Source organism: Xiphophorus maculatus, unplaced genomic scaffold (genome assembly GCF_002775205.1).
Source record: "Xiphophorus maculatus strain JP 163 A unplaced genomic scaffold, X_maculatus-5.0-male Unplaced_Scaffold_BN000167F, whole genome shotgun sequence".
In the NCBI taxonomy this organism is placed as follows: Eukaryota; Metazoa; Chordata; class Actinopteri; order Cyprinodontiformes; family Poeciliidae; genus Xiphophorus; species Xiphophorus maculatus.
Window position 1 is genome coordinate 96,776 of NW_019369764.1, and position 18,023 is coordinate 114,798.

General features: G+C 38.1%; 2 protein-coding genes across 2 annotated transcripts; one reads left to right on the forward strand and one right to left on the reverse strand.

The window, feature by feature from the left end:
- Positions 1-5,968, forward strand: LOC102232485 (E3 ubiquitin-protein ligase MSL2-like). The gene is made up of 3 exons (XM_023330064.1): positions 1-243; positions 3,253-4,511; positions 5,390-5,968. The coding sequence occupies exons 1-3, from the start codon at positions 102-104 to the stop codon at positions 5,687-5,689; spliced, it is 1,701 nt and encodes a 566-aa protein (XP_023185832.1). The 5' UTR covers positions 1-101; the 3' UTR covers positions 5,690-5,968.
- Positions 5,969-11,246: 5,278 nt separating this feature from the next.
- LOC111607857 (tumor necrosis factor ligand superfamily member 10-like) lies at positions 11,247-17,334 on the reverse strand. Its single transcript, XM_023330065.1, is given in 5 exon segments — positions 11,247-11,528; positions 11,531-11,630; positions 14,633-14,868; positions 16,079-16,195; positions 17,255-17,334. Coding segments are annotated over 4 exon segments (528 nt in total). The 5' UTR covers positions 16,164-16,195; positions 17,255-17,334; the 3' UTR covers positions 11,247-11,421.
- Positions 17,335-18,023: the final 689 nt, after the last annotated feature.

Here is an 18,023-nt window from a genome sequence, read left to right on the forward strand (position 1 = left end):
CGGGGTTAATTTATCTCTGTGTGGCTTCCTTCCTCCCTTTCTTTTTTTTATGTGTTTTTAACGTACTGATCCACTTAAACGGACCGAGCCAGCCAGCTGAGATGAACCCGGTGAATGCCACCGCTCTCTACGTGTCGGCGAGCCGCTCGGTGCTGCAGTGCGACCCCGGAGATCCCCGGGAACTGGCGGAGCTCTGCAAGGTGTTGCCGTTTTTCCGCCAGTCCCTGTCCTGCCTGGTCTGTGGTGAGTCCCCTGCCTCGTGTTCAACAGATTTTATGTCTTATTTTTGGAATAAAATAGGTCCCCCCCCCCCCCCCCCCCCCCTCCTCTTCCTCTCGTCAGCTAATGTGACAGTGGGGGCGAGCTTTTAAATGTATGCTGCATTCAGGTACCGTCGGAAATATGAGAGTGTATCATGTTGTTTGGAGCTTTGCTGATTGTTTCAGCCAGAAATATAATTTTAGACAAATTCAATAGAGCTAACACGTTAAGCTCTGTGGAGCTGGTTGTGTAAAATAACATTCCGTCATATGTTCAATTTTTATTTTTTTATGTAGCTAATCTTCTTTCAATTATACTTATTTATATAGTTTAAATAAAACCTCAATCTGAATGTTTTCCAGGAATTGTTATCCCACGACTTTCACTGCAGTTGTAGTTTAAAAACAACGTACGCAAAACCCAAATAACCTGGTGTCTGAGTTGCAAAGCTCTGAATTCCTAAGTGCAGTGAATGCACCATGACACACCCCCGTCTGTGTGGCGTTTTGGCAGCTGCTGCGGATGTTTACATTCAATAGACCTGCTTTTCACCGCTTCTCAGGTCTTATCAAGTGATAAAACTAAAATATTTATTACATAAGTTAACAGAACACTGTTTTGTTTATTTAATTATTATAAATAGATGAATTAATAAAGACAATTATTGCCTAAATTATAAAAAAATATATGATTTTTCTTTTATACAAATATGCTTTCTGTGTAAATAAATTTTGTTTTTGATTTGTGTAATTGATATTAAACACAATTTGTGTTTATTTATAAATGTTCTAAGTCAAAACCGACCAAATACTTATAAAAACTACTAATTGTAGTAGTGACACTATTATTATAGTAGTAATCCTACTACTATGATAATATTAGCTATTATTATTATTGAATAATAATAGTATTATTAGTCTTATTACTATTATAGTCTTATTACTTTACTGATAGTAGTAATAGTAATGTATAATATTATTCTGATTATTATGGTATAATAACAATAACATTTAGTAATAATAATTATTATTATCAATGTTAAGCCTTACAGTCTTAAAATGCATTTTTGTGGTTTTGATTATTTTTTAGTAAAAACTTATATTTTTGTCATAAATCAGAGAAAACTGGTTGATTTTTCTGCTGATCTTTGCTGTGTCTACAGCCACTTTATTCTTTTTAAAGCAGGTTTTTTCATAACTTGTAAATCCTTTTAATCTGCTGGAGATCTTCTTTATTTGTCCTTTACTTCTGTATCTTTTTGAAAACCCAGACAGAACCTGATCAATCATCAAACCACTTCCAGTCATTAAAATAATCTTTGGAGGAGAACCTAAATAACAGAACTGCAGTACTTCCACCATGTTGACCGTTCTCCCAGTGCTTCCAGATAACCTGCGTCTGTAAATAATGCATCAGTGTGAAAGCCGACTGAGCTGTGTGTTAAATATAGACGTTGTGTTGTCGGGAGGCGGAGGCGGCGGCGGAGTGTGTGCTCGCTTGTTTCTTATGAATGGACCTTCTTCCTTTCTCCCGTCTGCAGCTGCGTGCTTTAAAAGCCGGCGTTGCTAAGGAAGCTCCTCTCAAAGAGCAGCTGTCGCTCCGCCCGGCAGCGCGCCAAGCTTTGCTCAGGAGGTTAAATAAGGATGTAGATTCTCCTGCTGCCGTTTCTCCAGCCTGTCAAAGTGTGGATCTCCTCAGGACGAGCTGCCCTCCTGACTTAGGCAAAAATATTCACACACGTTTACGTTTTTGATCCAGTTATTAGCTCCAGTTTGAATGGACTTTATCCAACAAGAATTCAGTCAATGTTTTCACATTTGGTGAAATCTGAAAAACAATTATTTGTTTTATTCTTGTAACAGATTCTGTATGGGAATTATGACTAGGCCATTTGAGCAAAGAAATACAGATTCTCTTACCTCATCTGTGGGTCTGTGGAACTCCTTTAGAGCTGGAAAAGGTTGAGAAATTACCTTAAAGGGAGCTAGTATGCACAATTCACATGTTGTGTACTAATTTTATATATTTTTTTTATACTAATAGAACAGCTTTAGCTGTTTAATAGAAACAGCTAAAACCACCCAGCTGGTTTTTGGCAATATGTTAATGTTTTTTGGTGCCGTTTCAAAAACTTCCTGATAGTAGAGTCACATTCGATGGGCAATGTGCCGTTGCCTAGCGGCACATTGTCGCTAGGTAAGCATTACCTAGCAACCCCAGCGGAATTCTCCCGTTACCTAGCAACCCAAACTGAGTTCCAGCACGTTTCATAAGCTGGTTTCACAGCTACATGCGCTGTACAATGGCTGCTGGAAAAGACAAGAGTTTAGTTGTTGACTCACCATCCAGAAACCACTTGCTTGATTCTTGTTGTTTGTGCAGGAGGCTCCAATTTTGCTTGTCAAAGATTTACGGTTGTATAGTTCTGAAAGCAGCTCAAAATGGGCAGAACATTTGAGATTAGAATCTTGTTATCTAAGAATAATTTTGTGCAAAAAATGTAATTAATATGTTTTGTATAGACCATAGACCGATACTAACCTGTTCAAGGAAGCATAATAGTTCACCTTTAATTACTTTTTCCAGTGTTGTTCTTTTTTCAGTTTGTATTAACGATTAATCGATTACTTAATCAGTTGACGATTATTTCAATAATAGATTAGTTACGATTAATGTGATCGATCAATTCAGCCATATCAATTTTTAGATTCTTATTATGTAAAACAAATTTACAAAACTATAGTTCTGCTCCCACTTCACAATTATGCAATAATGTGTCGTTCTGTCACAAAAATCTGAATTATTTGTTTGCTGAACATTTAAAATTGTTGTACAATAAATAGTCATTTATTCTAAATATAGCATACACAATAAATGTAAATGATATTCAGGTGGGACTGGAATGTGTAGAATATGCATCAGCCGGCATTGGTGGTAAAGCTAACGTCGGTTAGCAGCTATCTGCTTTAACAAGTCCTTCCTGTCGTCCAGGTAACCTGCTGCAGGACCCCATCGCTCCCACCAACTCGTCCTGCCAGCACTACGTCTGTCGCGGCTGCAAAGGTCAGCGGATGCAGCTGAAGCCGTCCTGCAGCTGGTGCAAGGACTACGCCTGCTTCGAGGAGAACCGCCAGCTCTCGCTGCTCGTCCGCTGCTACAGGAAGCTCTGCCTCTACATCACGCAGTCGCCGCTGGCGCCGCACCTTTCCAGCGCCGCCGGTGACTCGCCGGACCTGCAGGCCATCCTGGAGGAGGGGCTGGCGCTGGCCGAGAGCGAGCCGGAGTCGAAGGTCGTCTCCGGGTCGCCGTCGTCACCGCCGCCTAGGACTGCGCCAGACGAGGCTCCGCCCCCGACAGTGGTCAAAGACGAGGAGCGGGGCGCCACGGTGAACGGGCTCCACGACTGCAACGGCCTGGTGGGCTCGGACTCGCTGCAGCCCGTCGCCGTGGAAACGGGCGTGGCCAAGCAGGAGGGTTTCTCGGAGGAGCTGCCGGTGTGTGTGAGCGTGGCGGCCGGCGGGGGGGTGGAGCTCTGCGACATCAGCCATTTTGGGGAGGAGCTGAAGCACGGCGGGGGGTCTCTGCTGCTCAGCGTGGAGGAAGTGCTCAGGACTCTGGAGACGGACCCTGCCGAGCCCGACTACCCCGCCCTGAATGGGCCGCACCGCCTCGACCCCGCCTGCCTCGTCCTGGACAGTGGTCCCCGCCTGCCCCACCCCCACCTGTTGCCCCAGCCCTCCGCCGTCGCCCCCCATGTCCCGCCGCGCTGCCACCGCAAGCGCTCCCGCTCGGAAAGCGACAGCGAGAAGGTGCTGCCCCTCAACATCACCAGCCTCCTGCGGGGGCCCGCACTCCCCGTCCCGCAGCACCACGCCGCCACCGCCAAACACGAGCCCAGGTTTCCCACGGCCGTGCCCCACCCCCACCTGGCACCGGTCCCCAACGGCGGCCCCCCAAGGGTCGGCAAGACGGTTCTGGTCCCCAACAAGGCCCTGAAGAAGACCATGGAGCACCACGGGCCCAACAAGAAGCCCTACACCAAGGCCCGGCAGGGGGCCCCCAAACCGCGCTCCCAGCCCCGCGACAGGGCGCCACCCCACCCACACCCCCTCTCTCACCCGCCGAGCCCCTCCAAGCCGCTCTACAAAAAAGCCGTGGAGAAGAAAGGCTGCAAGTGCGGCAGAGCAACTCAGAATCCATCAGTGTTGACCTGCAGGGGGCAGCGCTGTCCCTGCTACTCCAACCGCAAGGTGAGACAAAACTGAGCTCTGACTATATTATATTATATTATATTATATTATATTATATTATATTATATTATATTATATTATATTATATCATATTATATCATATTATATTATATTATATGATATTATATTATATTATATCATATTATATTATATTATATGATATTATATTATATTATATCATATTATATTATATCATATTATATCATATTATATGATATTATATTATATGATATTATATTATATTATATCATATTATATTATATTATATTATATCATATTATATATTATACCATATTATATTGGTTTTCTTATTACACTCAGAATTACTCATTTCTTTTGTTTTTGTCTGTTCTTAAATTAATTAATTTTACAATTATTGATTAATAATTAATCAGTATTAATTTAAATATATTGTAAAAATGTATTAATTATATAAAGTGTATGTAATTATTATGTATTTTTAATAATAAAACAATATTAATAAAGCTAATAACATTTAATCATTATTTTTAAATAGTTATTTAAACTATTTACACTTTTGTCAACAATTAACAATTTATTATAAAATTTTATTATTTATCCTTTAATTTATTACTATTACATATATTATTTAGATTCATTATTAATTTTAATAATCAAATTCATTATTAATATTATTTAAATGAATTTATAATCAAGTTTACTAATCATAATAAAAATTTGAAAATTTCATCCAATTTATAAAATTTATTACTAGTGAATTATCAATTTATAAGAGACTTTAATTTTAATGAATTAAAAAATATTAAAAATAATGGTAATCATAATCAGCCAGTGTCTCTTTGGCATTAGTAATTTTTTTAAGTTATTTCTGGTTGCGTTGATGTTTGTTGTGTCAGGCGTGTCTGGACTGCATCTGCCGCGGCTGCCAGAACTCCTACATGGCCAACGGCGAGAAGAAGCTGGAGGCCTTCGCCGTTCCGGAGAAGGCTCTGGAGCAGACCCGCCTCACGCTGGGCATCAACCTCACCAGCATCACGGCGGCCGCCCTGCGGAGCCCCGCCGCCGGCTCCCCGGGCGGCGCCCTCCTCAACGTCACCACGGCGACCGGCGCGCCCGTCTCCGCCGCCTTCCTGTCGGGCGCCGGCCACGACAACCGGGCCTTCGAGGAGTCGCTGGAGATGCGGTTTGACTGTTGAGGGCGCGGCACTTCTTCCTACATTCCCGGGTCGACCTGCAGCGGAGCCAGAACCAGAACCAGAACCAGAACCAGGCAGCTACACGGCGGGGCGGTGCATGTGGAGGAACACTGCAAAAAAATAAAATTTTACCAAGTATTTCTGGTCTCGTTTCTGCTGCAAATATGTTAGCGCACTTAAAGTAAGAAAACCAACTTTAAGGTAACTTTTCTGCAACATAAAGGAGATAAAGTTAATAAAATAATTCATTAATTTAAAACTTGTACTTTCTAATAAGCATTAAATTATTTTACTTAAAACAAGCTCACATATAATGCAGAAAAATTACTTATAAGTTGGTTTAGTTTTATTTGTCATAAACTACAATATTTGCACTTGAAACTAGACAAACATACTTGGTAAACTTTGTGTTTTTGCAGAGATGTAGCGTTACTGTATGCGCAGAGGTTTCATTTCACTTTTCTTTACTTCGTCTGCACTGCAAAAATTCAATCCTACCGGGGATTGTTGGTTTTTTTCTAGTGCAAATGTCTTAATACACTTAAAATAAAGCAAAGCTAACATTAAAGTAGCTTTTCAGCAAGACATAGAAGCTGGTTTTAAGTCAATGATTTCTTAAAAATGGGAGAAAAACTTCCTGTAGCTGAAATAATTCTACTTTTTTATCAATATTAAAGAATAATGAGTTAGTTTTGTTTTGTTTTATAGTAGAAAATAACCAAAAATACTCGGTAGGATTTAGTGTTTTTGCAGTGTATCGTGTTGAGCATGACGTCGGGATGTGTGTGTGTGTGTGTGTGTGTGTGTGTGTGTGTGTGTGTGTGTGTGTGTGTGTGTGTGTGTGTGTGTGTGTGTGTGTGTGTGTGTGTGTGCGAGGGCCCTGGTTTGGAGACAGATACTTTATCATCATCAGAGACTGGTGTAATTTATATAAAGACTTTTTTTCTACATCAGCGTTTTCTAACCAATCAGGAGCAGATCTGCTTTCAACCAGAAAGTTTTCACACCCTGCAGGCAGACAGAGGAGCCAAAACTTTCTGACCCGCTTAGCTGTAGAGCCAGGATGTGACTTTAACCACCAGCCAAGGTTTAATATGCCTGTTGAATGTTTATACTCTGTGAGCCACTTAAGCTACTAAATATTACTCTGAGATGTTGTAAACTTACACAAACATGTATTTAAGTAGTAAAATTGTGAATTTTAAGTCTGGAGGAAAAACGGAAAGAGAAAAAAAAATCCCTGGTTTTGCTGTTTTTTAAATGTCGTCATTTTGTGTGTTTGTGAACATGAAGCACTTTCTCACACTGGTCACACACAGCTTAAAAAACAAACACACACACACACACACACAGTGTGTATCTGCTCTGATGTGTTTAAAACCTCTGGTTGATTGCAGACGACGCTGTGCGCCGTTTCCCCACGAGCTTCTGGTCCCTGCTGCTAAAAACCCAACAGGACGGAGAGAGGACTCTTCTTCTGTTGCATCGCAGTATTTATTCTTCCTCCGTCGCCCGTTCTGCCCCATGACCTTTGCCCTTTCTGTCTCGGTTCAGTTGCAGTCGCCTTCTTTTGTCTCTGAACTGTTTTTGTTTGTTTTCTCCCTTTGGGCATTTAAATAACTGTAATATAACTGTAACATATTTCCATAAAAAAGAAAGGAAAATCAGAAAAAGTGTTTTGTTTTCTTTACACATTAATCAGCTGATTTGCAGCGCAGAATATTAACACTAGGGGGCAGCAGAGGGCTGGAGCAGCCTTACAAGACAATTATGCTACTTTTTACATTTATTTTTATGCTTTTTACACTAAAACATCACGCAGAATTTATTGAATTACATGATTGGACATGGGAAATAATAATTCTTCCAGTTTGCAAAAGAATTTATATTCATTTCTGGTTGCAACAAAATATTATTTTTGTAATCAGATAAAAAGAAAATGGTAAATTTTTCATTTAACCTCAAACTTTATTTTAGAAAAATACACCAAAAGATAAAAATTAAAAAATTTTTTTAAAGTAAGAAAATTATTTTATTGCCTGAAATGCATTAATAAACAGTTTAACTGCAAAACGTAACTATACTTCGTACAGGTTTAGCTTTATTGCTGCTCTAAATATGTTGTTTTGTCAACTAATGGAATTCTGCATGCTTCAGTTAATAATTAATCCATTACTACATGTGTTGACAATTATTCGTATTGATTAATCCAATTAATTGTGACATTTATTTATGTGATTATGAGCTTATTTAACTCATAAATATACAAACAAAAAAATAGATAGAAACTTTAAATTAATTTCATGTCCCTGGATGGAAAGTCAGCAATAAAACATTTGTTTTTCCCAGCAGCCTTTGAATAGCGCCAAACATGCTGGAACTCTGCTCGGGTTGCTAGGTAACGGGGTTTGGCGGGGGTTGCTAAGTAACGGGGCTGTGCCGATAGCATGTGACTCAGCATTCAGGAGTTTGTTTTTTTTTAAAAGTCTCGTTTTCCAAACAACAATAATATTAAGTTATTGTCAAAAACGGCTCGGGTGTTTTTTTAAGTGCTTGTTGTTTTTTAGAGGCAGCAGAAACTCAAATGGTAGAATAAAAAATGGCAAACAATGAATTTAAGTCCCATTTAAAACATGAATAAAACCCGTGGAGATCAACCCTCTAAATCAAATCAGGTCCGCATAAAAAAATCAACTTTTTATTCAGTTTTTTTGTCTCATTTAAATCTTTTCTTCTTTTACTGCTCATATTTTATTATGATTTTTATCTGTGGGCGGTGATGTTTATAGAAAAATGTTTCTGGATCATCCGGACCTTCATGCTGACAGATTCAAGTCCAGTGAGCCTTGAATCTCACTGGACTTGAGATTACAAGACAATTATGTCTTGTGTTATGTCCAATTATGTCCAACATCTGATCCGATGTTGGATCAGAGTTTGATCCAACATCCGCACCTTTATTCACTAAAACCATCAATTACAGACTGAGATTCTGCAAAAAGAAAAAAAAAAGTTACTCTGGGACATTTAAAGGAAAAAATCTCCATCCTGCTGCAGGTTTCCTCCCGGTTTTGCCCCAAAGCAACGAATAAAGATCAGAACCGTAGAAAGCAGATTTTTCTACAGTCTGGTGACGATGTGGATGTTTGAATATCATGGAAGTGATTTTAGAGAGGAATCCGCGATCAAAACGATAAAAAGTTTTAAATCCCACCCAGATTGGAGCCGTTTAGCGGAAATCTTTTGGTTCTCAAACAGCATCATTGATTCATTCCGGTTATTTTTTAAATTACTTTCTTACTGTTTATTAGAAATCTGACATGTTTCTGCTTTCCAGACGTAAAACAAAAAAGCAGCTTCTTGCTTTTAAAATTGTGTATTTATTTCACATATTTACACTCTGAAAAACACATTTATTTACATTCACATTCATGTGTTTTCTATCACACACAGTTTCATGTTTCACAAATACTGTAGGAGCTTCATTAGCGACCAGCTGCTGGAATAATGAAAACTATATTTTTGTGCGACCATGACAGCCTCGGTGTGTTTAGCTGGTTTTAATACGAACCGGAAAGTAAAAGTTTACGCTCTGTAATGACTGACGCGTTCACTTAACGTTGGAAAAAATAGTGTTTCTTTGTATCCCTGTCGGGTTTAGTTTATTAGAGTTGATTGCAGCTTCCTGCAGTTTGTTTTCCTCAAATGTAAACACAGAAAAAGAGGTAAAACATCTGATAATCATGTTCGTTTCCTCCAGGGAGCATCTGGTGTTGCTCACTGCAGCAGTTCATGACGCCATGATCGTTATTCCAGCCCTGCAGGACGTGCAGCATAGCACAAATACCAACCGTAAGAGAGCTTTTAAAGCGGCAGCATACGAGCCAACGTGATGCAACAATCAGAAATGGAGGCAGTAGAAAGATTTCAGCGAGTCTTTTTGTTTCAGTGGCTTTTAATTTTCCTTCCGCCTTCATTTTGGAAAAAATGGGAAAAGGTTCATAAAAATAAAATGCATAAAAGTATAGATCAGTATGTACATCCTTTAAGAAAAACAAATCCAGGAAATCAGCACACGTTTTTGAGTGGACTTCGAAATTCACAAGTTTTTGCAAAGCATCAATCTGTAGCGTAAACTGCAGTTGCTCGTGTTGTCCACTAGGTGGCAGATAATGAGATAGCAGCAGTGAAAAATGAAGAAGGCCCGTCTTGTCCTCATACGGGAACTTAAATGGACAGATTTTAAAAGTCAACGCACTGCAAAGACACAAAATCTTACCAAGTCTACCTTCTAGTGCAAATAATACACTTAAAATAAAACAAAACTAACTTACAAGTAACTTTTCAGCAAGATGTAGCAGCTGGTGTTAAGTCATTAATTTATTAATATTGATTAAAAAATACTATTTCCACTGGCAGATTATTTCACTTACAACAAATTATTTTTCCCATGTTACAAGTGAAATAATCTGCCAGTGGAAGTAGTGAATTTTATACAAATACTAAGGAATTATTGACTTAAAACAAGCTCCTATATTCTGCTGAACAGATACTTGTAAGTAACATTTGTCTTATTTCAAGTGTATTAATATATTTACACTAGAAACAAAACTAAAATACAGGTAAAACTTTGTGTTTTTACAGTGCACATTTTTATTGTCCTCAAATGGTACAAGAAATTTGTTTAAATGAAACAAAAATGAGAAAAAACAAAACAGATCTGAGAGTAAAGACATTATAAAATGACTTAGATATTTCGGTGTAGACAATCCAAACTTTTTTTTATTCTTATATTTTGTGCACAATGCGCTCTGCTTTTTATTTGCCATGTTTTTGAGTGAAAGTGTTACTAAGCTTTGAGGGTCATGAAAATATTTTTGGAAACAATGTCCGATAGGTTAGACAAATAAAAGTTAAGCAGTTCATGTTTCAGTTTAAATTAATTTTTATTTTGTCTGTTAAATTTAGATCTTCCTTCTGTAAAGGATGAACTTATATAAGTGATAACATTTTAAATATAATTCTTCTCTTTCTGTTTGTGGTCATGTGAAGTGTTTTAAACGACAGTAGCATCATTTCCTTCAGTCCCCAGAAATCAGGACTAAACAGCACCACCTGGTGGTTAAATGTGAATTTGCTCCCTATTTGTTTGCGATTATAATGGAAGCACTTTACCGCCACCTGGTGGTTGGAGTTATATCCAGTTATAACTAGTTACATTATTTTTCATATCAAAAATTCAAATTTATGTCAGTTGTAAGTGCTATTTTCAAATGAACCATCCCTATGTAATTCTTTTCATCTGCCAGATGGCACAAACACATTGTTTTGATATAATTTAAAATAAACCCAGGCTCAGATGTCTAAAGTGTTTAGGGGGTAAAAATATAAATATTTACTGTAATAAAATGTTGAAATAGCAGTTTTTTAAAAAGGTATTTGAAGCAGAAGTCATTCAGTTTCTGTGGAAACCGGTTCTGGACCTCATCAGACCAGAAAAGTTCTTCAGATTTTGTCTTTGCTGAGCAGAGACTGTTGAGTCCAGTCTCAGTTTACCCACAATCCAAACTATCGTGTTTGGTCTCTTCTGCCAACCAGTGTCATCAAAGTTTTGTTCAGTTTTTGATCCCGTAAGACAAAAGAGGAATTTCCTCAGGAGAGTCTGACGCTTGCAGCAGTTTGATCGATTTTAACAAAACCTCGATCGGCGTCGATCGGCGTCGATCGGCCCTCTAACTGATGAGAAACGCTCCGAAGAAGCTGCTCTTCTCGTCCATGTCCACAGCAGAGGCGTTGGTCACAGTCACGAACAGGCGGTCGCCGGTGGTGAGCGGGAACAGCCCCCCTGGTGGGCGGAGTGCAGAGAGAAGTCGGAACCGCGGGACCAGCAGGAGGTCCGGCTGGTCTTCATCAGCAGGATGGGAACCGGGTAGGAGTTCACCTGGAGCAGAGGCGCAGAAAACCAGACAAAAATACTTTATGTTGTATGAAAGACTAAAATCCAGCAGATCAAAGATTTTATCAGCTATTCTGACAAAAAAAATGCTTATGGTGAAGAAAAATAAAGCAACGCAACTCCAACTACAAACAGGTTTTCAGAAACAAGACTTTGGCTCAAACCCGGACCAAACCAGGGGGGTTAGCTGATTAGCATGTGGCTAAGAAACAACAACTGCTTTGTTTCTATCATCGTTTATTAAATAAACTTGAACTGAACTAAAGTGCTTCGATCAATCAGGGATTAAAATTTGCTTTGAAAAAAGCAGTTTGCTAACACTGCTAACATGCTAAGTACCGTGCTAAATAGCTTAGCATGCTAACTATGCTAAGTACCATAAATATTATGAGCAAATCAAATATTTTGTGTAAAAGTTTAAAGTATGGAACCAGATAAAATAGAGGCAACATTTAAAGCCTTGCATTTATTTATGTGTATTCTGTTTACTATATAAATGCTTTTATGTATATTATAGAATATACTTTATTGATCCCCTAGGGAAAACTGCTTGCTCTAATATTCTATATCAATAATAGAATTATAACAATAGGAGATCAAATTTATAATATTTGTGCCTAAAAGTGATGTAAGTAATTCAATATGGCTGAAAAATAAATAAATAAGCGGGCACATGCAAATATGTTAATCTATAAATAACTTCAGAAAACATTTATTTAAGTTACTCAGACTTGAGCATTGTAAAGCCTTAAAGTTTTATGCTTGTAAAAATAAATATATCTTAAGGTAAAAATGCCTGTAAATATGTTTTATCCAAATTCACTAAAGGAACGCTATTATTGCATTTTATGCAATAATATGTTAATTTTCTTATTTAAACAAGGAATTGAATTTGTTTATTTGATTTAATATATTTCTAATATTTTTAACTAAAGCTTAAGAATGAAAGTGAATGACAAATGTGTAGATGGTGCCAATTTAATCGATTAATCAATAGAATAATTGACTATTAAAATAACAGTATATAGCACATTGTTTAATAAACGGAGCGTCTTCCTGATCCTTCACCTGTCAGAAACGTGTCTGTAAAGTTTCTTTCACAAATTAAAACAATCTGTGTGAATATTTTCTCCTTCTTGAATCTTGCGGCCCAGAAAATCAATTTCTTTTGGGCCTCAACATCTGTGTCGGCGCCGGGAAAGAAGCAACACAAACCAGAACCGACACATGTGGGGAGTCCGGGATAAATGAGAGAAACTATCAGGAATGACGCTGAATGTCGTGAGACTTTTTTATTTATGTTGGGAAACAGTTCTCTCCAGAGCAGCTGATTAGAAAATAACTTTTTCAGGTTTAACTTTTTTTTGTTTTACAGGTAAATAATGAGAAACGTTTCTCCGTTGAGCTTATTTTTTGAGAGAATGTAATTTTTCTCAAGCTTTTAATGAACTCCAGGTCTCTGGACGTCACAAAGCAGCGCAATGCTCACTGTCTGGCTCCACATTAGTCATCAGTTTTGACTGATCGAAGTCAGGGACGCAGCGCTTTGGCTCGTTCTGATGTGAATCATCACAAACTAAAGACGTGAAATGTTCAGGACAAGCCGGCAGGAGGTTTGGACCAATTATTACCAACATCAGCGTTTATTTAAGACTTAAATGTTTCTTCAGATCCATCTCAGCAGGAGGTGAGTCACCAAAAAACAGATTAATGGTCCACTATTATGCTAGGATAGGTTAAAGCTCAGTTCTGCTTGTTTTGAGCTCATTAAGGAATGAGCTGTACAATTAAATTATGCAAATGAGCTGCTGCAGCCACGCCCCCTAACTCTGTGTTTACATTATTAGCACCTTGACATGTGAAAATGGCTCCAAATAGAAACACAGAGGGACAAACAAAGAAGAAGTGGAGCCTCCTGACCAACCATCAAACCTTTAACCTCTGAAGGATTAAACAGATCTGACGCACATTTATATCGTCATTAATTAAACTCTGAGGATTCACTTCAGCGCAGTGCGCCATGATGTGAAGACAAGCAGCTGAAATCAGCACAATAATTCGGCAAAAAGAAAAAAAATTTCTGCAAATGCAACCTTTTCTTAAAATATGTATTTGAGAGGTTAGAGAACAAACACTTCTCTCAATACGCAAAAATAAACTTCCATTTTGAGCAGGTATTGTGAGTAACGTTGCATCACAGGGTTTCCCTCTGAGTATTATAAGCCTGGCGGGCCACCAGGCTTTCCTTCAGCCCCCACCAGGCTAAGATTGTTTGTTTATATAATTTAGATTTTTTCAAATGTAAGAGTTTATAGTTAGTGTTTAGGAATTGTTAATAATGTCTTCCAATAACACAAAAAGCCTAGTGATATTTTCAAATTTTCCGTCAACTACAAGCATTTCTTAAAGCAATTTTCCTGGGAGAAAACTTGCATCAGACACAGCGTTAGCAGAGGCTAGCATTCAGCGTTAGCTTATGCTAACTGATAAATCATGTTGATGCTGAACAACAACAGAAAACACATCATCATGTACTTACATCACCATCATTTGCAGTTTAGAGACAAACAGTAGGAACAAACCCTTCCTTTAGTCCAAGTCTTTTGATAAGTCCTGCCATGTACAGCTAGTAGTTTTCAGAGGAATCCTTCCTAAACTGATCAGCGTAAACTACAAACTACTGCAATGTTTCTTTGGCAACATTGCAGAAACTTTGCAAGTAGAAATAAACTGAAGCCACGCAGCTCTGTTCTCCACGCCTGGAAGTAAATGCATCAACACATACTGTGTACTGCAGCTGATAAGAAAATAATTTCCTTTTCCAGGAGCCATTGTAGAGCGGGAGCTTATAATGAAGTGGGTGGAGCTCCAAAATGGAAGTACAGAACCATGAAAAAGTGAATATTGCATGATAGTGGGACCTTTAAGAAGCAGCTGATGCGTGAAATGCAGCGGTACTGCTGCCAAATTAAAAAAGAGGAGTTCACCTTTTTGTAGACGTACTGCAGCAGGGGTTTCCCCCGATCCTCCGCCTCCTCGCCATTCTCCTCCAGGGAGTGGGTGTGCCTGAAGTACGTCTGGGCGTAGACGTAGTAGAGGCCAGGCTGCGACACCACCAGCTCCCCATCCAGCAGCTGGACGTCCTGCAGGAAGGCCAGCCCCTTCTGACCCTCCCACCAAGAAATCTTCTGGCCCTGAACGCGTCGCCCTGCAGGAACTGCATCTGAAACCAGAAAAACGTTTTATTTTAAACATGGGGTTGAGAAAAAAATCTGGAATACATTGTCTCTGAACAAATGTGAAATTAAAGCATTAGCATAGCAGGTTTTGTGGTGGCTAAAACCTTTAGCAACTCAACGTTCATTTTACTAAAAGAAAGCAAATAAAAACATTTTATAACCATTGCAACAATGACATAAATGGAAAATTTTAAAAATTAAATCCACACCTATGCTTTCTGTTACATAGAAGCTAGCATTGCAGTACAGCTAGTTTCTACAGGAATTCAGAAAAACACCACTTTACAATTTGCTTTTTTTGAGATTTCTTAAGCTGTTAGGAAGAGTGTGCAATACAGGAAGACAAAATAAAAACAAGAGCTGAATTCAAATCTAAGCATACTGCTCCTGTTTACATAGAAGCTAGCATTAGCACTGGAGTACAGATAGCTTGTCCAAGAATTTAGAAACCACTTTACAATTTGAAATGTTGCTCAATTGGCAATTATTTAATCTATTAGCTCAAGTTTGCAATGATAGAGGACAGCATAGTAGAAATAACAATCTAAACATACCATTCCTGCTTAGCATTAGCACTGCAACACAGCTAGCATTTTTCAACATGGATTGTAACTTAATTTATAATTGTTTAATGTGTTAGCTAAATCCGATATTTATAGAAGTGGACATGTTATCATTCAAAAGCTAAAATCTAATTTAAGCATACTGTTCCATTTACATAGAAGCTAGCATTAGCACTGCAGCACAGCAAACCAATACAGAAAGTTAGAAGAGTAGAATTTGAAAATGACCATAAACTATTGCTTTTTAAAAAAAAATAATTCTTACCTAGGGAACACATTTCAAAAGGAGGGAAAATTTTAAAAAAAACAAGAAACAGACTTTTTTGTCAGGTTAATTTAGAAGCTAGCATGAGCGATGAAGCATTGCTCGCTGCTTTTGGAAGCTATACCTGCTTGTATTCACCTGGTCACATATCATTAATGTAGTTATTATTATCACATAATGTAGCCCCGATATAATCAATGTATTTCTTCATTTACAGTGATGTATTTATTATTGCAAGCTTTGTTAATGTTGGACGCTTTATCTTCAAGCATTTAGTTTTGTTTGTAAAACTGATTCAGGTCCAATGAAAATACATTTAAAACAGGATTCTTTCTATCAAATTTAGTCAGTAAAGGTTTCTCTCACCTCCTCCGTCTCGCTCCAGTTTGGGCACAAAACTTCCCGTGACATGAGCGGCAACTTTGGGGCGAGGTGAAGCCCTGTCCTCCATCACTAGTGAGGGCAAAACACGGGACACTTCATCTGTTATGCAGAATAAAAGATAAGGACAAACACAGATAAGACATCTCTTTAAATGTTAAATTTCCAATATATTAAGAATCTTCAGGACCTCACTACGTTTTGAAATAAGATAAATAAAACAATGTTTTGGTTTTGTTCATCCCACTACCACACATTGATTCATTTCTTTGCTAGCACGTTAGCTCTAGCGGTTTTGTGCTATTTTTGGGATGATTGTCTGTTGATGATCCAATTTTGGTCAAATATTTATCCAAAATCAAACTGAGCTGACTGCACATTTCCTCTGGCTTGTTCCTGGCCATCAGTTAGTTAAGGCATTATTTGTTCTTTCCAAACAGGCTTTCAGAGTCTCACATAATCTTGTTTTTATTCCTGAAATGATTGACAGTTATTGATTATAGTTGATTAGCAGAAACAATACTTTCTCTACGGTCATGGCTGATGTCTGTCCACCCTGGCATCATGTTAGCAAACACTAAGGATGCAGCTTACGATTTTTTTATAATTAATTATTTGGACGATTAATCAATCATATTTTTAAAAATTACACATTCTGCAGGCTTTCATTTAACCACTTAAGCTCATTTTATGCAATATTAGAAATACATTTTTAAAAATGCAAATAAAGAAATAATTAAATTCAGTTTAATAAGAAAATAAACAGCCTAAAATAAAATAATTTAGCATTACTTCAGTAAATCTCAACGAGGTGAAGCTAAAAATAGATGTCAAATGCAAAATATATGGGGGTTTTTTTGTACAGATATTTTTGGTTTCTATATTCTAATTAACAATTAATTAATTGCTAAATTATCTGACAATTATTTAAATAATTGATTAATCATGATTAATCCCAATTAATCGTTTCAGTCCTACTGTTATATATTTAATCTGCAGCAGTTGACACAATTTTCACTCACTTTGTAATTTAGCTTTGTGTGTAATTTAGATCTTTATTTATGTTATGCTTTTGGGATTATTTAATCTCTTTTAAAACCTCCTAGAGACCAGATTATTTTTCTGTTTTTTCTTGATTTTGTTGTTTTTTATTTTCCCCACCTCTCACGGCTGATGAAATCCGCCTCTGGTAGCGCTGAGACAGAGACTGCAGGAAGAACAGATGCAAACAATTATTTGGAGTCACACAGATGTGTTCGGTGCTTTCCTGGTTATTTCAGTACCTTCCCAACCTCAACACACTTTTCTCTGATACATCTCACTTTAACAAGCCCTGAGGCAACCCATCGTGTTACTCATTGCAGAACAACAACATGAGCTGCAACTTTACGCCTTATCTGCAGCAAAGAAAAAGTCGGCTCTGCCTGACAGGCGGCTGTTTGACCCTGGAAATGTGCTGACACCACGACCAGGAAGTTTCTTTCGCGGAATAACAAGGAGCTTTCGTGTTCAGACGGGCAAGGAGCTTTCGTGTTCCTGTAAACCGATCGCTCGCTGCTTCCTCGTGTTATACGTTCCTTTGCTCAGCTTATCAGCAGCTGCAACCAAACTGATGAAAAACGAAACTGAATTTAGAAAAAAACGCAAGATTAAATTTAATATTTGACCTTTTTTGGTCTTTTCCAATCAATTAAAGTCTTTTATTACATTTTAACATTCTGATATGCATGACTTTATTTGGCGGTATCACTGTAATTTGGGGTTTAATACGAATAAATATAGCAATTAATTCTGTAAAAGCATGTTTGCAAGCATAAAATTGGACTCATTTGGAGAAAAATCTCTGGACAGATTACAAAGAATCAGTCTGAAAAATTAAAATAAAAATCCATCCCTCATAACATTTAGAAAAGAAAACAGGTCTTTGTCC